The 26000-nt window shown below is 35.6% G+C and overlaps 1 protein-coding gene across 1 annotated transcript in view; it reads right to left on the minus strand.

The window, feature by feature from the left end:
• SMARCA5 (SNF2 related chromatin remodeling ATPase 5) overlaps nucleotides 1-25519 on the minus strand; it is a 35606-nt gene extending 10087 nt beyond the window's left edge. Inside the window, exons 1-14 of the mRNA XM_074229231.1 lie at nucleotides 25337-25519; nucleotides 21141-21215; nucleotides 16604-16770; nucleotides 14895-14995; nucleotides 14199-14299; nucleotides 12005-12184; nucleotides 11004-11159; nucleotides 10725-10856; nucleotides 7755-7823; nucleotides 4429-4538; nucleotides 3187-3413; nucleotides 1556-1677; nucleotides 1315-1467; nucleotides 590-722 (exon numbers count right to left, since the gene is read on the minus strand). Coding sequence (XP_074085332.1) covers nucleotides 590-722; nucleotides 1315-1467; nucleotides 1556-1677; nucleotides 3187-3413; nucleotides 4429-4538; nucleotides 7755-7823; nucleotides 10725-10856; nucleotides 11004-11159; nucleotides 12005-12184; nucleotides 14199-14299; nucleotides 14895-14995; nucleotides 16604-16770; nucleotides 21141-21215; nucleotides 25337-25504 — 1894 coding nt within the window. The 5' untranslated portion in view covers nucleotides 25505-25519. The remainder of the gene's footprint in view (nucleotides 1-589; nucleotides 723-1314; nucleotides 1468-1555; nucleotides 1678-3186; nucleotides 3414-4428; nucleotides 4539-7754; nucleotides 7824-10724; nucleotides 10857-11003; nucleotides 11160-12004; nucleotides 12185-14198; nucleotides 14300-14894; nucleotides 14996-16603; nucleotides 16771-21140; nucleotides 21216-25336) is intronic.
• Nucleotides 25520-26000: the final 481 nt, after the last annotated feature.

A 26000-nucleotide genomic window follows, 5' to 3' on the forward strand; every position in this document is an offset into this window, starting at 1 on the left:
CTGACCCCACTCCTTCATTGAGCATTCACTGGAACACTGTCCTATTGTCCTAAAGTCAGGGGAAGGGGAGAGGACATGACTCTCAGGACAGTGTCCCTAGTGTTGCTTACAATATTCTAAAATCCTTTTTTGAGGGGGGAAGAAAGATCTAGAAATTTTCTATCTTGTAATATAGATCAGCTGGAAGCTGATGCTGTGAGACCCAGAAAGAAGGACAATAAAAGGAGTTAGCAGAGGAGCTAAATGGACTTCCATGGACTTCAAGCTCCAGGAGAACACAGATACAACTTCGTTTTTTTTCCTTGTTTTTTTAGGTTGTTTTTTTTTTTTGCAAGGCAAATGGGGTTAAGTGGCTTGCCCAAGGCCACACAGCTAGGTTATTATTAAGTGTCTGAGACTGGATTTGAACCCAGGTACTCCTGACTCCAGGGCCAGTGCTTTTATCCACTACGCCACCTAGCCGCCCCTTTAAGTCACTTACAAATGGTTAAAATGAAACAATTCTAATAAATTCAGGAAAAAAAACAATTCTTTCTTGTTAAGCCACAAAATAAGTAGTCCTTAGCAATTCTAATTTTATAATACGTACCCTGCTGAATGACTATTGAATCCAACCTGAGTTTCATTTCTGCACGTTCCACTATTCTTTCCTCCACAGTATTGTCAGTAATAAACCTGAATACTCGAACAGTCTTGGTTTGTCCAATTCTATGTGCTCGATCCTAAAGAAATAAATGAATATGCACGGTTATCTGGCAAACTGAGGAAAATGTATGCAGATAATGCTTGAATGTATAGTTCTGAGCCTTCTTCAGACATGAAAATATCTGCAAGATATTTTCATTGCCTTTCTCTCAAAAAACAAATCAAGCTCATTACTAAATAATTTCCTTAAAATAAATGTTGCCAGTCTTCACTAAAAAAAAACACATCTTGAGATAACACACTATAAAAATTTTGATTTCCCAAAATAATTTACAATTTTATTAAAGATCAATTAAGAATTTGATCCCCTTTTATATTTTAATTTTAAGCTTCATCTCATAGACTTGTTACTCATGTTAATTATTAACTGATGCTAAATTACTTCTACTAAAAAAGGTGTTAAAAAAATTCAAAAGTAACCAGAAATATACACCCTCCCAATGCTTTAATTCATAAATTTAAGTAATATCAGGGAGACTCTATCAAATAAGTCTCCCCATTATGCCAGTTCCCACCAAAAAAAAAAAAAAACGCTTAACAGTATATAAATTTATGAGGAGCATTTCAACTACTTAAGTTTTAGGAAAATGGCTATGTATATATTTTTACCATAGCCTGAAGATCAACTTGTGGATTCCAGTCTGAATCATATAAGATCACAACATCAGCAGTAGCAAGATTTATTCCAAGACCACCAGCACGTGTACTTAACATAAAAACAAACTTGGAGCTGTTTGGTTCATTGTATGCATTGATGGAGTCCTGTATAAAATGGTATAAAATAAATGTCAAAAAATAATCATGCCATATAATACCCTTCCCTCTTTTCCCCCCATCAAATTTAACTCACTTGTCTCTCATCATGAGGAGTCTGTCCATCCAACCTACAGTATTCATAATTTCTCCACATGCAGTAATCTTCCAAAATATCTAGTACTCTTGTCATCTGACTAAAGATCAGTACTCTTGAATCTGTGGAAAATTATAGTATTTCAATCACGGTCTCTTAAAGGCAGTAAAATCATCAAATATAACATGTCTGATATAATGTTCAAAATATAAGACTAAACATACATGTAATAACTAAAAGAATGTGTAAAATCCAGCACATCCTTAATTGAATTTTATATTACAAATTATTAAGGCCTGCCTCTGAGAACACATACTATCTGTGAGACCCTGGACAAGTCACTTAACTACTAAATACACCAGACAACTCTTTAGAACTTTGCTGGAGAGCTATTGCTGATCTATATTACAAGATAGAAAATTCTAGATCTGGCTCCCTTTCTTCCCCTCAAAAAAGGATATTTTTAGAATATTGTAAGCAATACTAAACAGGTGAAACTTGCACCCATCCAATGACTAGCCTAATTCAACACACAAAAAGCTCAGGTGACCTCAATGCTTCTTTGGGTTGATTCTTAAGTTCAGTGGGTACTTTATATCCAAATTTGTCTTTGACCCATATCTCACATTTGTCTATTATGCCAAAGACTATAAACCAATCTTTCCAAGGACAATGGCTGACCCAACCAAACCAAGGTTCCTCACATATGGACAGCTCAGTAACATTCAAGCAATATAGCTAACAGGGGAAAGCAAACCAAAGGTAAGGATAAAGAGACTGGAAAGCTAATTATCATAAAAAGAAAAGAGATTGGGGCAGCTAGGTGGCCCAATAGATAGAGCACAGGTCCTGGAATCAGGAGGACCTGAGCTCAAATTCAGTCTTAGACACTTAATATTATTACCTAGCTGTATGACCTTGGGCAAATCACTTAACCCCATTTCCTTGCAAAAAAAAAGAAAATAGACTCCTACATAGTTACATTTCCTTCCAACATCTAAATGGAATCATATGCATACCAACTTCCAAATAAGCTATGGATGGGAAATACTCTTAAGATACTTATCAAAGAAAAATGCAAGTTGCGCAAAAGCCAAAAAGATAACCTATTCAGGGATTTCTCTAAAAAATGAATCTGATAGTCATTATAAAGTTTCATTTGCCATCAAAAAAAAAAGAGCCTAGCAAGAAAAAATTAAAGGATTAGCATTGGAGAAACCCATACCTCACTCCAATTTTCCCAGTAAGAATCATTTGCAGGGGCAGCTAGGTGGCACAATGGAGTCAGGAGGACCTGAGTTCAAATCCAACCTCAGATACTTAATAACCTAGCTGTGTGATCTTCAGCAACTCACTTAACCTCATTGACTTTAAAAACTAAAAAGAATCATTTGCTACATATTACAAGCCTTCAAAAAAATGCTTTAGTGCTTTCATACAAAATATACACATTTAAAAGTTTACCTTAATTCCATAAAATGCACTAGGTAAGAGTACATTTTATAATAACTATACTGATGAATAAAAGACTCACAAAGTTTAAAGATCTACCATTAAACTATTCAAAAAACTTCCCAAAAAAATAACTACAAAATTTTTGTTTTAAAACAAGTGTTTACTGTGTTTAATACCTTGCTCTTTTAACTTAGGAAGAAGTTTGTCTAGTACAACCATTTTGCCACTATTGGTAACCAGATGCATATCTGTGGTGTAAGGTGGCCCAGGTTCAGCTCCATCAAAGAGATATGGATGATTGCAACATTTCCTCAATTGCATTAGGATATTCAATAATCTCATTTTGTCCATTTTTCCTGCAGAGTTTAATATGTCTATATCCTTCATTAGAATCCGTGTATACCTAAGGAGAAAGACAATTGTCAATAGTTCAGTTCTCCCTAATTCTTCACTGTTTATCATTTATTTCTGTAACAGTTATTCATAATTAATCTTTTATTTCTGATAATAAATTAGCCAATGTCAGAGTCAAACTTAGTAATTTATTACCAGAGGAATGAAATCAGTTATAGTCTACCAAGATTTGCTGGCATAATGTATATTTGATTGCCAGAATCTCAAACACTTTCACAAAAATATTAACTAAATCATCAACACTAATCTAACTTTTATCTCCTTGTTCTTTCATATATTCAACTATATTCTTTAAACTTAATTTTCACATTATACATGAAGTATCTGACACATAGGAGATATGCAACAGATGCCTACTGTTTAATAAATACCTTCTAAACAAAGGACTACTTTAAAAAAAGATAAAAATAGGGGCGGCTAAGTGGCATAGTGGATAAAGCACTGGCCTTTGAGTCAGGAGTACCTGGGTTCAAATCCAGTCTCAGACTATCTAGCCCTGTGGCCTTGGGCAAGCCACTTAACCCCATTTGCCTTGCCAGAAAAAAAAAAAAAGGCAAAAATAATGACAAAATACACATCCAGTTCTCACATACTAATTGCCAAGAAGAAACATTGGAATATTAAATAATTGTCAAATCCAGCTAGTTGGTGGAAAACAATTGATTTTTTCATTTAAATTTACTAATCTAAACTTGCTTTATCTGTTCAATCAAATGCACCTCTCATGTGACCTTTAAAGATTATTGCCAAAAAAAAACCATTTAGATAGGCATGTAGTCATCAAATGAATAAGACATAACAGAAATTGTATGGAGTGATGGTTATATTTCTGTTTTCTAGCTAGTAACACTGAAAGAATTACTACTTTGCAAATAGGGTAGGCGGCTCTTACTTTAAAAAAAAAAAGTACACAGTATCTGCTGCAGTAAACATGCAGGACATTACCTAGGAAGAGAAGCCAGACAGAAATTTGTGAAGGACATACATTGCCTCAAATCACTTACCATTCCCTTTGCATTTTGCTGAGACCTACATAAATTTTAACTTCCTTTTTTGGAGGTAAACTTTTTTCAACATCAGCCTTAATTCGACGAAGGAGGAATGGACGCAAAACCTAGAAAAAAATTAATAATGAGACAATAATTTTGAAATGGAAAAAAAAATCATGGAGGGAAAGTTTTTATTTAAGCTTTGATTATTTTTTGTGTGTCATGTGAAATGATGATTATCTAAATATGAGAAAGTAGTTTAAAAATTTCTGGTAAGAAAAAAATAAATTCTCATAAGAGATCAGCAAAGACTAAAAAGGTAAGGAGAAATGATTTTAAAATAATTTGACATAAATGCACCTCTTCTGAGCAAGGTACTGTACAAAAATCTATAACAAGTTCCATTTGAAATGTTATTTATATGCACAAGTTTTATATATATAGTATATATATGTATATGTATATGTATGTGTATATGTATGTGTATATGTGTATATTATGATGATAAAGCTGCTACTCAGTCATATCCAGACCTAGAAGACCACAGTTGGGATTTTCTTGACAGAAAGACTATAATAGTTTGCCCATTTCCTTCTCTAGCTCATTTTACAGATAAGGAAACTGAGGTAGACAAATAAGTGACTTGCCTGTGGTCACACAGCTAGTGAGTGTCTGAGGCACAGTATAAGTAGACACTTTGAAATCATGTTTCAAAATTTCATTTGGGGGCGGCTAGGTGGCACAGTGGATAGAGTACTGACCCTGGAGTCAGGAGTACTTGAGTTCAAATCTGGTCTCAGACACTTAATAATTACCTAGCTGTGTGGCCTTGGGCAAGCCACTTAAACCCATTGCCTTGCAAAAAAAAAAAAATTCATTTGTAAATCACCACACCTCATTAGGGCAACTCATTCACTTTTTTAACCATCCTAATTTTCCTTGTCCTCCTAGTACGCTAATCCCTCTTTTACATAAAAAAATTTCAAATACTCGAAAAATTTCTTCCACAATTACTTTCTTCAGGCTACACAATCCTAATTAACCCAATTTCCACATGGCAGCTTCCAGTCCCTGCAACCATTGATTCAACAAGCATGTTTATAGTGCTTCCAATGTGTCAGGTCGAGCTAAACTGGGGGACAAAAAGATAAAACAAAAATCATCCATGCTGGCCTCGAGAAGCTTATCTGTTGTCTGTGAAAACAAGCTCAACACATTTAAGTAAGTGAACAACAAACAATTTCATAAGAGGGAAAAAACTAGCAGCTGAGGGAGACAGAAACAATTTATCTGACATCACTGAAAAATCATGCTAAAAAAACCCATGGGAGCAAGCATACAGCCTTGCTTCACTCCACTAGTGACTGGAAAAGCTTGAGAGGATTGCCCATCATCCAGAACTCAGTAAAGTATACCGTCAAGAAACTGACAAATGACAATTTCAGGCATACAATTTTTGCCATGATCTTCCACAAGTCCTCACAACTGACAATATCAAAGTTCTTAATCAGATAAACAGGCAATGTGTACAGAACTCTATTCTGCTCCTGTAATTTCTCCTTAAGTTGTCAGGCAGTAATATCCTAATAATTGTTCCTTGGTCCTTTCTGAAGTCACACCGGCTCTCAGATAGATAATCAATAACCAGGTGAAGGAGCAGTCTATTAAAGACTCTGTTAAGAACCTGCCAACAATGACTGAGAGATGGAGATCCACTTCCATCCCCATAATGCCCTACCCACCATACCAGCTGTGATTGTCTTAGGACAAACTATTTCCTTTTCTTTAATAAAGGACAATGGAGGCATCCTTGAACTCCTGAGGGATAATCTACTCTCACCAGATTTCAGCCAGCTTTTGTATGAGTAGTGGACCCCTTCCTTGCCTTATAAATCTCAGTTGGAAGAATCAGCACCAGGTTCTTTGCCATGTGAAGAGCCTAATGGTATCCAAAACCTCTTCTTCATTCGGAAGTTCATCTCCAGAGGAACTGATTTCAGTCTCAGGTATACAATCAATGACCTCAGCATTGCTGATGAAGGTCTGCTGAGAACACTATGGAAGTATGAAGTCCATCTCTTCAGGATTATGTCCTTAATCTAATCATTGTAGTTGCAATGTACCAAGAGGTCTTTGATCCATAAATAGCCTTCAAAACATCATAATAGCATTTTGGATTGTTACTATCAGAATAAAACTGAATTTCATCTGCCTTCTTACTGAACCAAGAATCCTGCACCTCTCTAAGCTTTACGTGAACTTTATTTTTGGTGGACTTTAACACTGCCTTCTTAGAAATGAACAAACTATCCTGCTGGTAAAGTGAAGATCTAGTTTTTCACTTAGCAGGTTCTAAATTTTCTTCAAACCATTTTCTACAAATCAATCTTGATATTTTTGAGTGTTCTAACCCAGATGTGTAAATGTATTATTGTACATCAAATATTTGAAAGTTTCTTAAGAAGAGTAATTTTCTAGAAATTTTCATTATGAAATTTGTTTCTGCTCCACTCTTGCCAACTAGGTATTAGAGTAAAGCTTTTTCTCCAGGTTAGCAACAAACTGTTCATGCAAGGAAAAAATGTTCTATTCAATTGACAATTAAAGTCTTCTGGAAGTCATCTTCCCTTGGAGCTGCTGCTTTTGCTGAATTTGAATGTTTAGCTTGGAAAGGATAAGTCTATGATCAGTCCAGCACTCTGTGCCATACATCTCCTTCATTACTCTCATATCTTATCTGTCTCTTCTCCTTATCATGATAAAATCCACTAAATGCCAACATTGTTACAAAGGTATACCCACAAATGTTGGTGAGGTGGTCATGGATTGCACTAGTTTTCCATAGTAAGTGACTGCTACTCTTTCTGATTCCATTTTCCCCAAAGACTCTCTGCCAGATCCGAATGTCTGTGTCTACTCTAGCATTAAAACAACCCAGAATTACAAGTCTGTCCTCTTTCAACAAAAGGACACTTGAGGGTCTTCATATAAATTTCCTTTGACCTTATTAGTAGGCTGAGAGTATACACACTGAGGATTCTAGCTTGGATTTTTCCTGGAAATGGCTACCACATTGTCACAAGCCTGTCCTTCATTCCTTTGGGGGGGCACACAAGCTTGCTGACTAGCATAGTTTTGACTGTGAAACCTACAACATCTTCATGGTATGCAGATGTTAAGTAAATTGCCCAGGGTCACTCAACATCAGAGGTAGAATTTGAACTTAGATCTCTTTGACTTCAAGCCTAGCACACCATCTAACACACCAGACATTTTCTGTTCTATTTTTATTTCAGTTAATTTTTCATAAAACCATTACAAAATAATAATTCTCTACTTACCATATGGAGGCGTTCAACTAGCTTTTGATCCCCAAGGCAGTTATTTGTATCAAACCATGAATCAAAGTCCTATTTTGACAAAAGAAAAGTTAGAAAAACAAATGAATAAGAAACAGAAAAAATTAACTTTTTGACCTCTTCCCAAAAATGCATAGCCCAATAATTTACTCATGGAAAGTTAGGGTTAGAAAGCAACTGAGAAGTCATTTAAACCAAATCTTTCATTTTATATAATAGCACTTAGTTCTTAAAAACACCTATGCTAAAAGAATATTCAGAAGTTGCAAAGGAAATATGCTATTATCCCATTAAAAATTCCATAAGAAATATTCTTCTGTAAGAAAACTTGGTGACGAGTTTCCCAATGAGAATTTCAAGAAACTTATTGTCAACCAAAAGTAAATAATATATTCGTAAAGCAATATCCTAACAACTTCCTCAGCTTCACAAGAGGGGGAAAGAGGGAAACATTTTCCTATTTCATTCTTAAAACCAACCTAGTCTTACTTAGGCAGAAGACTAGCAGTCAGATTTAAACCAAGTCACAAAAGTGAAATTAAGACTACTTTTTTATCTCACATCATAAGCACAATTTTAAGATGAGTACTTTTGTTGAATCTGAACAATAAAAAGCACTTTTCAACTAACACATGTTTTAAGACAAAAATCTAAGCATAAGCCCTGAATACAACCATCTTACCAACAAAATAAATGCTTCCTTAATGCCATGTAACTCAAAGTGCATATAATAAACAAAATCCAAGGGGGAAAAAAAACAAGTTATCAAGAAAATAGTTCACATTTCAGCTAGTAAATTATTTTAAAGTTCATCACTAAGCTAAACCACATTAAATTAAGAAATTTAAGATTCATGGGAAAAAGAAAAGAAAAAATAAACTCATGCACAAAATATAGTTCTTTAAAAAGACTGCTCACGTGTCTGGTCATAGTTACAAAATCTCAAACTTTTACCCTAGCAAAAATTGTCAATACCACTAACTGAGGATACAAAGACAAAAATGAAACAATTTCCTTCTCTATAAGAGTTTACATTCTATCAGAGGAAGAGACCAATGATGAGGATATCCCTAAAGAGGATAGAGTTTCACTTTTTAAACAGCAGCTTATCCTCCTAAGAATAATCTAAATCCAAGAAATGCTCTGAATAAAAATGGCCTTCAGTACTCATCAGGAGCACTATTTGGCAACTCCCCTTAAGAAGGAAGGGACGACAGATCTAAGACACCACAGAGAGAACCTCCTAAAAGTTGTCAAACCAGATGACTACTACTGCTCCTTTCTGGTGACTCATGCTGGCATAAATGATAAAGCCAAAAGGGCTATAAGAAGAGCCTGCAAAAATGATGATGTTCTGGGCAAGTACCTAAAAGACTTTAAGGGGAACACACCACTGTAAATCAAAGTCCAGAACTAGCCAAAAGATGACAACTATGGGAAGCAATCAGTTTTAAAAAATTATATAGTGGAATAGTTTTTAGTTTAATTTTTCACAGATTAAAATATAGAAAGGACAGAAGACCCTTGGCAGGAACAGAAATAAATGCTGGAAAGGATGTATTTACTTTGATTTTTGCAAACAGAATCAAAAAGACTTTAAACTGAAGAAGAAAGGGAGAAGAAAACTGCCAAGTACCTACACTTTAGAAAGAGGAGTAGCTCAACTGCCCAGAAATGACAAGGAGACAGCTAAGAATAACCTCAGATGTTTGTAAACAAATACAAAGTATGAGGAATAAACAAGGTGAACTAAACATCCTAAAACAAGAAGACAAATATATAATAACCAATTTTTTAAAAAGTAGGTTTCAGAAAACAAAGTATCAAACAGTCTGAAATTCTACAAGGTATATCACCAAGTCACACAGCAAACAGTTAAGAATGAGTTCTGTTTCTTGGGGTGGGAGGAGATAGCATGAAAATGTCAGTGTAGAAAAAATTATGTGACATCCAAATATTGCAATATGAAAAATAAATGTTCAAAAAATGGAAAAAAAAAAGAATGAGTTCTGACGACACGAAAAAAAGAAAAAAATATAAAATTCAAGAATAAAAATTAGATAAACCTTAAAAAGACAATCAGCAAAAATGTGTACACTGAAATCAGTATTCCTTCCATCAATTAAGACTAAAGCCCATTCATACATGCCCTCTTATCCCATGTGAGTCTTGCTTTTGATCCCTTAAAAATCCTCTCAAATAGTGAAAGACTTCCTCCAGCCTACATTCAGTAGGTACCAGAAGTAGATAGAAATAATGAAAACACACTAGAGACAGAAATATTTTTACTAGTCTTCTCTGTCAAAGAGAATGATTTTTGGACTGGACATGATAGAAGAAAAATAAGTAGGGAGACAGTTGCTGTCCTTCATTCTTGAAGACCATGACTCCAAGTAAATGACATGAAACTGAGAGGATGTCATGTAAAGACATCATTCTCACTATCTCTTCCAGAATCATTTGAACTCAGTGACCTGATTCAGTAGAAACAGAATGATGGTGTTGGCCTGGATTCAAAGTAAGACCTTGGCCTTTTAGATGTAGGTCTTTCCCAGATTATCCCAGATTACCAAGATGAAAGAGTCCTATATTGTTATTTTTTGTTAAGGTTACCACATTCAAGAAAGGCAGCAGGCACACAAATCACCCTCTCCTGACCAGGAGCCGGGAAACAGTAATAGTTATTCTAATGAGTTCAGGTCACTATGCCCAGATGAACTACATCTTCAGTTACCAAAAGGTAGATTACCACAGGATTGCAAAGGCAAATGTCCCAATTATCAGAAAAGGGAAGAAAATGAAACATACAAACAGTAGGCCACTAAGTTTCCACTTTGATCTCTCACAAAATTCTAGAACTTGAACCCAGATGTCCCTTAACACAAGGCTAGTTCTCCAACCACTATACAATGCTACCTCTCATCCCAAACATTAATTACTAGAAATATTTACATCAGCTGAGTTAAAAACATCTGGCAACAAAAAGTTGAGAAGTGCCCAGAGTTCATGCAAGTTATTCTGAAGAGGTGTTCCTGTCAGCAGTAGTCTATTTGTAGTCTTGAATTCTCTTACTATTTCCGACAACTAGAAAAAGAAAAAAAGAAAACATTATTTTGTCCATTCACAAAATTTCTTCATAACCACAAATGATTTTCTAATGATTTCTAAATTGATTCTAAAATGATTTTCTAAATGATTTACCAAAAAAACAATAAACTAATATTACATTACCTTGGATTTTTCATTTTTGATTCTATGAGCTTCATCGATGACTAAGTACCTCCAATTAAACTTTTTGAAAACAGACTTCTCTTTAATGAGCATCTCATATGATGTGACACATACATCCCACTCTCCTGGTAATAATACATCTCTGACAAAGGCAGCCTATGTAGAGAGAGATGAAAGTTAAAAAACTATATTTAAAGCCATCATTTCTCCATTATTTTCATTTCTAAAGAAAAGTTTGGATGTTGTTTGGTTAACACAAGAGAATTATATGGGTCCTATGGTTCCTTCACTTTTTGTACTATGAGATATCCTTTTCTTTCAAATTTCATATTTAAGATCCTTACCACAATATTAGAAACATAATGGAGGGCACTGAAACTCTTATGTCCTCAGGAAAGACAAGTGTCTCAGATAAGGAAGAAAGTGAGATGAATGAGTGTTACTTTCCCCCTCTTCCATCTAAGTGACAAACTGGGGCTCTCTTCATTTAACCCTTTGCATACTCTGGCACATTTTACTCAACAGAAACTTCTGCTAAAAATGAAGTTATCTTTATCAAAGGAAAAAAAAAATAGTTGGAATGAATGTGATTCAACACAAAATTTTCTCTGTTTTCTTCTCCAAATCAGAAAGAGAGAAAAGGAAAAATTAATTTGGCATTAAATACACAAGAAAAAACTTGGAATACTGTAAAAATATTATAATGCATTTATGTACTCAGGAGGAGGAAAGGATAATGTACATATATAAATGTTCTAAATTGAACACAAATTTTAAAAATTTTAAATGATATGCACAGAAAAACCACAGGACCCTGGATGAGATCTTAGATTTAGAACGTGAAAAGGACCTAAGTTAGAGATCATTAAGTAGAGCTCTCTCATCACTTTAAGGCCCATTAATACATACTCTTAGATTAGAAGTTTGAGGACTTTTCTTTCTAAAAGTAGAGTAAGATAGTTGTTTGATAACAAAAATTAAAAACAATGCTTGATACTTACTCTTTGTTCTTTATCACCTATTAAGCAAACTGATCTAAGCGTTGGTACCCATCTCTTGAATTCATTCATCCAGTTATGTAAAGTAGACTTTGGAACCAATACCATATGAGGACCAGGAATATTTCTATAGTGTTTCATATAGCCAAGAAGTGAAATTGTTTGAAGTGTTTTTCCCAGGCCCTGAAAATATCCAAGATTAAACACAAACATCCAAAAACAGTACTCATTACTAGCACATAACTGATTATCTAGAACCCTGGATTTTTCTCTGGTACCTCATAAATGAAATGTACCTAAGTCAGTAAATTATAATCTATAGATAATGAAGAAAAATTAAACTCTTATCAATTTTAATCTTTTAGCTAAGTATAATCATTTAGAGATTGAAAACTAAGGGAAATTTAGTAACTATTCATATAATTCATTCCTGTATGTTCTCTTTTCTCTTTAGAAAGAATAATTGGTATTTGGCTGCATTCCCTTATATATTCCCCTAGAATTCACCAAGTTCCTCAAACCTAAAATTAAATATTAATAGAGCTAAATTTATTTATTTCAAATATAACCTTATATTCAAATCTCAAAAATTATTCTAGACCTCAACTACCACAAAACTATGACTTCCTAGTAAAATACAGAAACCTGAGATAAATTTACCTCCCAAAAGAATCATTAAATTGTGGCTCAGAGGACCAACCACTGCATTAGTTTAAATTAAGCAATCATTCCAATTATCAAAGGCCCCAAGGACCTTAAATATATATATTTTTAATTTACTTGTTTTTGAGGTAAGTCATAAACAATTTTTAACTCTATATAATTAAGACCAAGTTTAAACAGACAACTTAAATGATAAAGAACATCAAAAAGGAATGAGCAAAAGGGAAAATCATGAAATAAAATGCATTTATATCCAATGAAAAATGTTATCCTTCACATGTACTACTGAGCTATTATTTAATGACATGAAGTTATTTTTCTAAGAGGTCTCTCAAATTTTGGTAATTTCTCTCTATCACCTTTCTCTTGTTTAGTTATTTCCTATAATCAGGAACACACATTTTAAAGTAAAGTAACATCTAATAAGAGATACATTAAGTGAATATGGGAAAAAAATACAAGGATAAATGACACAGTAAAGTTAGCAATTTTTTTATTTCTCCTAAAAAAAACTCAACTACTAGCCACTTGTAATATCCAAAACATTAATACCTTAACATTTTTCTCCAAAATCATATCTTTTAAAAGAAATTTGAAGGATAACTATTTTTATAACTAGCAAATACTTGAATAAACCAAAATTTCAAATATTAAGTGCATGTAATGAAGATTTAAAAGCAGGTTTTCTCTAGTCTACTTTAGCCTACTTCTTTAGCCTACTAAAAAACTACTATAAAGACTATAAAACACACAAGTATGGCACATTCATTAATCCAGCTAATACTAGGGCATTATATATTATTCCTACACCTTCAAAATCTGCCTAAGTTCCTCCAGCAATTAGAATCAGATACCTATCCAGAGCTAACCCCCAGAATATTTAAGATAATACAAAGTTAGTTAATTTTGAAATTTCCCTTTATAATATTTTCTACAGAGCAAAACTAACTCTTCAAATCTTTCTTAAAGTTAAGTGTAATAGCATTATTGATCATGGTAATCTGATCATATTAAAGTCAACTTATATAATGCATCATTACTTGGGCCAACTCACCTATGTATCTCAGTGTATCTCTGTGTAAAATAACTTAAAAGCATAAAAATGACTCTACCAGTAGGCCAGAATTAGGCAACTCATCATTTATGACTAAACTTAAACGAATTACATCCTAGCTCAGTGTACAGTGGTTAAGAAATATAATAAAACAATAAATAAGAAAAGGTAAATTCAATATTAGAATATGTTAAGTTTCTTAGGGGAAGAAAAAAGCTTTTCCATCTGAATTTCCTTCAAGCTTATAAAATTATTATCAAACAACTGTCTTACAGTTAGTTGGCTTATGCAAAGAAAAGAACCTACAATTTAAATATATTCAGTTCTGAACTAGACTCCAAATTGATTAAGTTATTTGCTATCATGCTAATGTTATTATAAATAATAAACCTAAATTTTAAAACTTTATAATAAGATCTTACAACTTTTAGAAATGTTTACATTAAATAAAAGCTTTCTTTTGAATGAGCAAAAACATACCATTTCATCAGCAAGGATTCCATTGATTCCATTCTCATATAAAGATATTAACCAATTTAATCCTCGGACCTGATAATCTCTCAGTTTACCCCATTTTACATCTAATAAAAAATATACAAAAGGAAAAAAATTACAAGGTTTAAAGGAAAAAAGAAAGCTATTCTAGACTGGAGAGATAATTATAACAACAAATTAATTCCAGATGGGAAAATATCTAACAACAAATTAATTCCAAATGGGAAAATATCTATACTGGCAATAGCACCATGAGATTAATTAATCAAAAATACACCTGGATTGGCTTTCATGCGTATATTCTTTTATCTGAAGGAAAACACCAAGTTTCCAACCATATACAAACAGTGAAATTTAGCAGTCCCAAATAAAAATAAATACACCAAAATCGAGTAAAAGATACTGTTGCTTAATCTAAAACCTAAAATCAAAAAGTTCACATGCATCACTTTTCTAAAGATAAAAATTTAGGGGCAGCTAGGTGGCGTAGTGGATAGAGCACCAGCCCTGGAGTCAGGAGTACCTGAGTTTAAATTCAGCCTCAGACACTTAATAATTACCTAGCTGTGTGGCTTTGGGCAAGCCACTTAACCCCATTTGTCTTGCAAAAACTTAAAAAAAAAAATTAGACCTTAAACATGTTCCCCACAAGATTTAAGTCCCCCTCTCATCCCTACATACATGATGGGGAGTCCTCAAACCGAGTGCACACATTGGTGGCCTTGGAGCTTTCAGTTAACAGCTCCTCATCTTCCTCCTGTTCTGTTCGACGATGCCTATAGCTATAAAAGAAAAAAGTGAGTTTTTGTCAGATGAATCAGAAATCTAAATTTCAAAACTATTAGTCAATATCCCACCAATTCTTTCTCCCTTTCACTCCTACAAATAATAGAATGTCATTGAAGTCAATCTAAAAAAAAATTCACATTAAGACTTTAAAAATCAGAACTAAAGAAATAAGTTATCACTGACTAAAGATATTTGTTTTCCTTTCCAAAAAGTCTATTAATGTGAAAAATATTATATAGTAATACTTAATGTTTAATAATACCTAAGTTAATTAATATCTAGGCAATCAAGTTCAGAATAGAAATTGTACTTTAGACAAAAGAGGACATTGCTTTGCCTTTGTATGCTAAATCACAACCACAAAAAAACATAAACCAAGGAATCAGAATGCAAGTTATATAATGTCCAACCAAAAATTAAATAAAAAAGCTTCACTGTCATCAAAAATTTAATGTCACATGACAATACTAATTCAATTTTTTCTTTTTTCTTAAGACAAGCTAACATCTAAGCATGCAAGTGTCCTGTATCTTAATGATCTCCCTTCTGTCTAAGGTAGTGTACTGCATTTGGAATTCAATACTGTATATAGATATTTAAGGAGGAAAATACTTAATAAATTTGAAATAACATATGTCTATCTATATTGTATCAGGATGCTCTAGTTTTTAAGACACTGACCAAACAATAATGTAGAGTCTATTATCTTACAGGAAATTGAAAAGTTCTGCATGACCTGGATTATTTTAAATACTTCAGGTTCACCAAGGTAAATGACTTCATTTTAACACAAGAAATAACAGCAGAGAATGCAATTTAACCTTTCTTGATTTTTTTTTAAGGGTAAGGAAAATGCTCCAGTAGGACATTTACAAACCACCAAAATACATGTTTCTGGCCTTATTTTATACTAATCATTTCCTCCAAGAATGCCATGTCCCAAAATGAACTAAATCTAGAAGTTCAGAGGACAGCATGTGCTTTCTCTCATTTGTGACTATCAGAATATTTCTTTCCCTTTCTTTTAGCCTCTGAATAGAAACTTTTCCTGATTCTCTCTGAACTTGCAGTCCTCACTTTACCTTGTGTTAGACTCATTTAATTATTTATTTGTTTGTTTTGCTTTATCTCCCCCATAATTTCCTTGAAGGAGAAGGATCATTTTATTCAATACCTCCAACACACACATTATGCCTAAAGAGGATACTGACATTTATAGAGATGCTCACCCTTTTCATCAATGGTTGTACTGTTTTAGCTTGTTTTGTCCATTTCCAAGCTGCCTTGAACAGATCTACTTACTACTCTTCTAATCTATACTGCCTTTTTTCTGTTTTGTCTTTTATCTCTTCAACGTCCAACTCTCCTTTAAACAGCAATAAAATTATTCCTTCCTCTTAATCATTATATTTAGCAATCACACATCCCCAAATCTAGCATTTGATGAGAGTAAAACTTCAAATTTAATGTCTAACCTATTAAAACATAGACCATTACACAACAAAGAAAAGATTAGCTACTCTTAGCTTTTCAGCAAGAATTAAAAAAATGAAATGACGTTCCTTGTAATCTTCACCAGGAAATATATGGTCACTACTTACTCTCCAACTGACAGCAAATTCTGCTTTTCATCTTTCTTTATTCTTGGTCGTCCTGGTTTCATCTTCAATGGTGAAGTTGGAGTTTTCTGAGCTGCAGGTTGGATGAAATGTGCAAACAGTTCTGTCTGCTTTAGCAAATATTCAAATCTGTTTGCTCGGTCAGTTTGCTGTGAATAGAATTTTTAAAATGCTTTACTCAAACATTCAAAACCAATTCACAGTAAAATTAGCTTTTTCAGTTAGAACACTATACCATATAATCAATATGCAAGTCCACAAATAAAAGGCTAAAGTATACTACCCATAGTTTTCTAAAATCATTCATCTTATAAACCTAACCACCTTCTATCCTTTCCTCTACAAAGTCCTTCATCACTGATTCAGGTAAAAACTAATCCAAAATCAGAAAAAAAAATCTTACTTTCTTCTGAAATATTAACTTTGTTTTCATCCCAAACCTATGATCCTAATGGTGTATTGAACTCCTAGTGTGCAAATTCCCTTCCTCATTGATGAAGCTCTAGATCTGTACTTTTTCTACATCTGTCAGAATTAATTTAATCAATTCCGAGCTGTCTGAATGAGTGAAGAGTTAGAGGGTAATTAGCCCAGGGTTGCTAATTTATATTAAAGGTCAAATTTGAACCCAGATCTTTTTACTCCTAAGTAAAAACAATTTACTTAGGAAATAATTATATGCTATTTTGTGTCTTTTTATATTGTTCTCTATTATTTCACTCTTGTATTATTATTATTTATTTTTCACATTTTTATATTTTTTTCTCCCCAAACCATACTGAACTCCTTTACTGGAGCTACCTGATACTTCTTTGAGGGTTTCATAAGCTTCAACATGTGCCGCATATTACAGAAGTTCAATAAATTAATAAATATTTGCAGATTGATTCAGAGCAGTTTTACATACATATATGCTTCATTTCACATTGGAGTAATTATCCTGAAGCTGACAGGCTCCCCTTGATCATCAGTTTCCATATTTCAAACATAGCAAGAACAATGACACACTTTGAGAAACTACCTATACTCTCAATCTCTGCAACATGTACAAAACTCTCTTTAAAAAAAATGACAAAAGGATTTAGAAGGTTTTTTATACTACCAACAGCTGGAATTAGATATCAGCTTAGAATATAACACTTACCAAAAGGGAACATAGCATCCTTCTACACTATCTTCATTATAAATGCAAAAACCAGAATTCTGCAAACTAGATTTTTCACAACTTACTTTTAAAGGAACACAGTGAAAATATACCATTCAACTTTAAATAAATTATACCATACATTGCAAGAAGGAGCTGTATGGTTTAGACTTATTTTTTTTTTCTTCCTATACTTTCAGAAGTCTGAGAGCAAAGAACTAATTCACTTCTTGCTCCTTTTAGGGGGAAAAAAAAGGTACAAAATACAACATGCTAGATAAAAGATGGGTAAATGGTGTATTTTTAAAAAATGTTTTAATATTTAAGTTCAGGCTGCAAACTTGTACCCATTATTTTACCATGGAAAATTATTAATTTATCTTCAGTGAGGAATATAGTATCCTTTGAGAAAAGGACTAGTTCTCCCTAATTGTAGGGAGATTATAGATGTTGAATATACTGTCATTAAAATCCAGAATTTTTGCATCCTAAATGAATTTTAAAAGAATGATCTGAAAAATAATATGAAATTCACATTATTTTTCATTGCTTCTGAACCAGAGAACTTCAAATATACCATCAATTAATATAGAAATATAGCTCTACCAAAGGAAATCCAATGGAACAAGGAATATCATTAGTCCTTTTTCCTCCATTACTTCTTTTCACTTACTCACTTCTCCATTTTGATCAATTTGCTTTCTCTTTTATGTTTTGTCCTCCCCTTTTTTATTTTCTTTAAAATCCCTTCCTTTCCCACTTGCTGAAATTGTCCTTCCCACTCTCTGACTATTTCTCAAGTAAAAAGATCCTTACTGAAACAAAGTAAAACATGTTTATATAAATGAATAGTTCTATCCTCATTACCAAATACTTTAAAAGTACTCAGAAGATAAGGACCAAGCCTTTAGTAAATGTGGCTTTATTCTGAATCTAGATAAGAAGTTATGTATTGTATCTAGAAAGTTTAGTCTTCTCAAAAATGTAGTGCGGGTATACAAAAACATCAATATTTTACTACGAGATAAACTTTCCAAAGATAATGACCTACAAAGACTAAACACACCCTGTAGAGTAAAAAAAAACATCTTCTTAATTCCCTACCAAAAATTCTCATCTTCAGAGACAACCATAATCAAGGTCAATCCTAGATGTATACTCAACACAAACAACACCTTCTAGGACTGCTCTATAAAGGCTCACTGCCATTATTAAAGTCTTCAAAGACCAGTTCCTCACTATTTCTATCAATCAAAGAGCAGCTATTAAAGGTCTACCATATGTCAGATATTGGGGATACACAAAGAAATGAAAAGATCCCTAATCTCAAGGGGCTAACATTTGATCAAAGGAGACTAAATGAAAATACACAAGTAGCTCAAGAAGGGCATCAACAATGGGGAATCGGGAGAGCCAAGTAGAGAAGGGGGGTGCCTAAACCACATCTTGAAAGTAATGTAGGACTTGCTGAAGCAGAAAAGAGGAAGGAATGGCCAGTACAAAAAGTACCCAAATGTGAAATGGAGTGAGGAAAAGGTAATACCAGTTCAACTCTACTATACAGATTAGGGGAAGGGGAGTCAGATAGAAAGAGGTTGGAAAGACTGGCTGAGGCCAAGCAAGGGACTTTAAAAGTTAAACAGAAGTTTTTACAGGTAAAGAAGAGGGTCCAGGACAGAAAGAAGGAACACTCACAATTTAGGGGTTATGAGATGTATAAGTCAACAAATATTGAGAAGGAGAAGTCAGGGAATTAGGAAAACAAAGAGTGAAGAGTGGAATGAAAACCTGTAGAGGAAAAGAATATCGAGTAACAGAGTGTGGATAATGATATCAAATGCAGCAAAAAGGTCAAGACTGAGAGAAGATGCCTAGCAATTAAGAGACTACTTCAAATTTGGAGAGAGCAATTTCAGTTAAGTGATATGATCAGAAGCCAAACTGAAAAATGTTGAGCAGTGAGAAAGAAATGAAGGTGGCAAGTATAGACAAGTTTTTCTAGGAATTTAACTGAGAAAAGGAGGATAGATATAAGACACAACAGCTTGAGGGGGACATCATGATCTAGGAAGGTTTGTTAAGAACAAGGGAAATATTTGTGGTGAAAGGCAACAGGGAAGGAACCAGGAGACAGGAAGAGAATGAACATTAAAGGGGAAGGGGAGAATATTACTGAGGTAGCAATCTACCAGAAAAGGAAGAAAATGAAATTCAGGGCATATGTAGAAGGATTAGCCATGGCAAAGAAAAAGGTAGCCTCATTTTTAAAAGTCTGGCAAAAGAGGTGAAAGTGAAAGAATATTGTCAATGTGTTTTGAGATGAAGAAAAGAAAATCTGTGGAAAAAGTTTTCTTAATAGAGATCAGGTCATTAGATGAAAAAGTAAAAGCAAGGAAGAAGTATAGGAGGTTAGAGAAATGAAAAGGTTTGGAATAGTTCCTGTGGGGAATAGGGAACAGGGTATCAACTAAGTAAGAAAATTTCCACTTTGCTTATGCCATTTGTACCCGGCTTCTGATAAGCTCTCTTCCCACTGCTACACAGACTAAATCCTACTATCCTCCAGGACCCAGGAGACAAGGATTAAATAGATGATCTGAGTGTTCTCTTCCATGAAGTCTTTTCTATTGTTCCAGTTCACAATTACCTTTTCTCTTCAATTTCCCAGGGCACATATTATATGATTTGCTTGGCACTTGACCATTTAATCAAGAAAAATCAACTATGTACTTATTATGTGCAAGATATTACATAAGGGCCAGGAAGACTGAGAAGGCTTGTGCACTTGTCAGAGCAGGATGCCGAGAAGTTCAATGATGTGTGCTCAAATTAATAAAATCATGTCATCTGACTCCAGATCCAATACTCATTTCCACTGTATCACTGTCACCCCAAGACCAATAGAAGAAAGAAGTCTTCTACCATATGAACTAGGGTGGGCTCAGGAGTAGGAAGTAATAACAAATGTGATACAAATAATAAATGTTACAGGAATTAAAAAAAAAGGAAGGGAGGATTCCCACAGGCAGAAACAGGATTTGCAAAGATGTCAAACAGTTCACTTCTCATTATTTTACTGTCTTCTGTCTCCCAACAACTGATCCAAGGTCATAGAATTGTATGTTCAGTTAAATCCTACAACAGGTAGTTCCTGACATTACTGTTAATTTGTCAATGCTCACATTTCTTTTCATACAAACAACACTGTCATACTAGTAAGAAAACTTGTGAGTTAGAAACTATATCATCAACTACTATTTTATAGTGTGACCACTGGGCCAGTCCTACTGGTAAAATGTCTAAACTAACAATACATCTAATACTTAAAGAACTTTACTATATAGTGACATTACCTATAGGCCTACAAAAACATACCATTTTTTCTTCATAGGTAGGATCTGGTTCTTGGATTTCTTTCTGCTTCCCTGGTGAGGCATCATCAAATACATCCTAGAAGGGGAAAAAAGGTAATTGTTCTTTAAGAGTAATCAGATCTACCTGCAGATTTGTACTTAAATGTTTCAATAATCTAAATTATATATTCTAATGACCAAATATAAATTTAAATGGTGTCACTATTAGTTAATACAGGTAAAATAAAATGTAATTATCTCAGAAAAGTATTTACCTGAGCAAAACTTGAAACAGGCACAGATGCCAGCATAAAGTAGAATGCACTTTTATCTTTCAAGAACAAATTTCATTTAAATATTTGTTAACTTTTGCTAGTATAAGCTCATTTCCTCATACTTGAAAAATATTCAAAATTTTGTGGCCTTTAGTTTAAAAATGAGGAAATGTTAAGTTACAAATATATTTTATTAGAAAAATCTCCTTGAAAACAGTGATGTTATCTTTCTGCAGTAAAGCTATCAGCTGAAAGAAAACTGCTATTCAGTGAAGTGATGGCATATTAAGCAACGAACAGAATATTTTTGGCAAATTCATTTCTCTTATCAATGATAAACATTTTGAAATAAAAGGCAAATAAGACAACCGGTTCTTCAAAAAAAGTTTATGTCCTTTTCTTAATATAATTTTAAATCCATTATAATTCCTCTTGAATGTGTAAGAAGAGTTGTACGTATCAATATAAAATCCCTCAATTAAAACAAAATTGCATTAGCAGGAGCACAAATTTAGATTTGGACAAGACTCTAGAGGTTATCTTCTTCAATTCCCTTCTCTAAAAGATGAGAATTTACCCTTTATGATGTTAAATGGCTTGTTCCAAGGTCACACAACTATTATGTTTTCAAAAGATTTGATCTCAAGACTTGACTCCAAATTCAAGTATTTTTCCACTTGTCAAAACTGCAATTTCAACTACAGAATATCTATAAACAGTTAAAATTTTGTTTCCAATACCTGAACTAGAAACTTCCATTGTGGTGGCAACAACATTTATGCTTGCCAATCTAATTATCCTGACTTTCAAAATATATTTTAAAAAAATGTAGTTTATACTTCTCTGCATTGAACTTAAGACCCTAAACCTCCTACTCAAAATTTACCTCTTAAAATAAATAGCAAAAAAGTAACACCTGTCATTAAACATTTACAAAGTCTTTCTCCTTTTATACTCGGTATATAACTACAACAAAGGGGATAACATAATATAAACAGAAATAATTCCTGTATGATCCTACACAAGTCATTAACATCTGTGCTTCAGTTTTTACCATAGCAGAAGATAGTGATAATATCTGCCCTATCTTTTTCAGTATAGTGGGAAAAAAGATAGAAATTCCTAAGAAAATAAAATGTACTGTTTCAATGATAATTGTTAGTATGATTAGAGTAAAACTGGGTTAGAGTCACTAGAGGAAAGTTTCAATCAAAAATCAGTTTGGGGGCGGCTAGGTGGCACAGTGGATAAAACACTGGCCCTGGAGTCAGGAGTACCTGGGTTCAAATCCTGTCTCAGACACTTAAATTACCTAGCTGTGTGGCCTTGGGCAAGCCTCTTAACCCCATTTGCCCTGCAAAAATCTAAAAGAAAATCAGTTTGAAGAATTTGAACAATTAAAAAAAAAATAAAAAAGTACATGAAGTGGTACTTTGAAGTATCTGAAGACCGTACCCTTTGCAGTTAAATAAGTATTAGTCATTAGAGGCCAACAGAAAGGATACTAAGGTATACTGGAAAGATGGAGGGAGAACAATAGTTGCTGGAAAACAAACAGTTGATGGCAACCTATTACACTCCCCACACAATAAAAAGCAACTGCAGAGCAGAAATAATAATGTTCTACTAATTCCAATGAACATCAGTGAGCTAGCTATAGAAGAAACCATGATAGGAGCCAAAGCAAAGTTAGGCTGTGTCTAAAAATCTGTTAAATTGTTTCAGATAATCCCAGGGTTCAGAAAATGTCACATTTAAGTCCTTCTAAAGAATAAGGAAGAGTAGTCTTTTTTTTTTTAACAGACTGAAATAGATTCAATTCTGCAAGATATTGGAAAGATTTAGGTTATTACACAGCATGTGCCTCACAAAGAGCTGTACTGCTAAAGCATAACACTCTCCAATTTAAGGTGAAAATAATTCACAAATATAAAGCTTGTATACATAAAGAGAACCAGCTTTAAACAAGAGACAATTGCCCTATGACCCTTTTATAATACAATCTGGGAAGTAAAGAAATACAATGCTTTCAATGAAAAATGAATAAAGAAATGTCAAAATTACTTATGGTCTATGGATATAAAAATTCTTGAGCTCCTGAAATTATAAATCGTACCTTTTTTTTACAAAAATATCATTACATTAACAAACTATTTAAATTTTTCTTCATACACTTAAATCAACTTTAACATAACTTCTGATTTACAGGTTTCATTACACTTGTTTGTTGGGATTTAAATAAACTTCTAATCTGCCCTAATAATCACAACTACCCTTCAAATGCTTGGCTCACAGTCCAACTTTGATGGACTTGGGTAATAGGCATTTTTCATCCACTTTGATTTTTGCTATGAATGTTTAATACAATCTCTTTCCTATCCTGTGGATTTCAATTAAAGAGCCTTTGTTGATTCTGGGTTTTCTGTGTTGTAATAATATCAGTGAATGGCATAATTTAGAAAACTTTTTCTTCAGTCTCTAAAAATCGGTTTGAATTATATTCACTAGATTTCATATTCTATATTAACAAACACATTAAAGCGGATGTGTCTTAGAATCTCAATAACCAGAATATAAATTTTGTCTCCAGTCAAATATGCTTTTTTTAAAAACCAGTAAACAAGGGGTGGCTAGAGCACTAGCCCTGGAGTCAGGAGTACCTGAGTTCAAATCCACCTCAGACACTTAATTACCTAGCTGTGTGGCCTTGGGCAAGCCACTTAGCCCCATTTGCCCTGCAAAAAGCTAAAAGTAAAAGAAATTGAAAAAAAGAAATAAAAAAAGAATGAGTAGATAAGTATCCCAGTAAACAAAACAAGGCTTTTTATGCCCTCTATACCTCCCAAAGGATGATTACTAAGATGTAGCAGTATGCCTGATCCCTTCTCATGTTTTTCAACCAAAATGCAAGATGAGAATATGTGAAATTCAGATGCAAATTAAGTCTAAAAATAATCTGAAAAAATACTTTTTAAGCTTTAAAACATTATGAAAATCTAGGCTATATTATTAATAAGCTGAAATTAGACTGGATGAGATTTCAAAAATTAATGATTGAATACCAACTATAATCTCAAAAGAATAAACTCTTGAATACAATGTTAAGTGAGCCACGTAGTTAAAAAAAATGCGGGGTAAACATAACCTTCAAGATAACTCTAAAGAACAGCTTGAGCGAGAAGAGGTATAAAAGGCATCATCACCATCAAGGACACCCAAAATGAGAAGAGGAGAACAGGCAGGTCTTGCTCCAAGGAAAACAATAAATGGATAATCTGGGCAAAGCCCCCAACAACGCGCGAGAAGAAAGGTTCCATCAAAGATCAGTTTGAAGAATTTGAGCAGGAATAACAAAAAAATAAAAAGGACCCAGAAGTGGGTCTGCTTCAATCTGAAGGCTGTACCAATTCGGTATTTAGAAATCAAAAGAAATAGAATATAAGATGTGAGTTACAACTTTTAAAAGTTATCGCTGAAGTGTGCTGGACGGAGGCCGGGCGCCCACCAAGGTCTCCCAGCCGCCCCTCAGCACCGCCCTTCTGCGCCGCGGACCCCACGGGAGGGGTCGGGCGGGAGCCTGGCCGCGCCTGCCTCGGTTTCCCCGTCTGTAAGCGGGGGCGTGCTCCGCCCCCGCCCGCGGCTCGGGGCTCCGGGCCTAGTGCCGGCGCCGCGCACAAAAGGAGGGCGGGGGCGGCTCCTCCCGCCGGGGCCGCAGCTGCTCCCCGCCGCGGGGGCCCGGGCCCGGCCGGCGCGCTCGCCATTGTCTGGGCCGGGCCCGCCGCGGTTTCGGAAGGCCCGGAACTTGGCGCCGGTGAGCTCCGCGCGGGGCGGCCGGGGCGCGTCCCCGGGCTCCGAAGTTAGGGAGCGGGGCGCGCGCGCTCCGGCCGGCCGGCAGCCGCGGGGGTGCGTTGGCCCGGCTCCCTCCCTCGCCCGCCCCGCTCACCTCCATCTCGGCGTCGCCCGCGGCGGGGGCGGCCGGGGCCGGGGCGCCCTCCACGCCGCTTTTGTTGTGGTTGCCGCCGGCGCCGGCGGCGGGCAGGGCCGGGGCGGGAGGCGCGGTCTCCGCGGCGGGCAGCAGCGGCGGCGGCGGCGGCTCGGCCGCGGACGACATGCCTGCGGCGCGGCCGGGCACGCTCGGGCCGAGGGGGCGCCGGGGCCGAGCGCTCCGCTCACGGGGGCGCGGAGCCGGCGGCCGGGCCGGGCGGGCAGAGCCGAGGGCGAGAGAGCGGGGAGGAGGGGAGGGAGGAGGACAGCGCGCGCGGGGCCGCCGGCTGCTTCCCCGGCGCCTCCGCTCCTCGCCACCAACCAGGAACCAATGCCGTCCCCAACACGGACGCCGCCGCCGCCGGCTTCCGGTTCTCGCGAGGACGAGGGCTCGCCGGCCGGCCCGCTGATTGGTGCTCGGCCCGACTCGCTCCCTGGCGCGCGCGCGTTGGCGCTCTCTCCGCCCCCTCCCTCCTCCACGCGCGGGGCGCCGGAGGGGCCGAGGGGGCGGAGCCTCAGCCGCCCGTGAAGGCCGGCCGAGCCAATGGGCGGCCGCCCGTCGGCGCGAGGAGCGCACGGGCGCGGCCCGCGGCCCCCACCCCCAACGGCCCCCCCCCCCCCCC

The sequence above is a fragment of the Macrotis lagotis genome, chromosome 3 (assembly GCF_037893015.1).
Source record: "Macrotis lagotis isolate mMagLag1 chromosome 3, bilby.v1.9.chrom.fasta, whole genome shotgun sequence".
In the NCBI taxonomy this organism is placed as follows: Eukaryota; Metazoa; Chordata; class Mammalia; order Peramelemorphia; family Peramelidae; genus Macrotis; species Macrotis lagotis.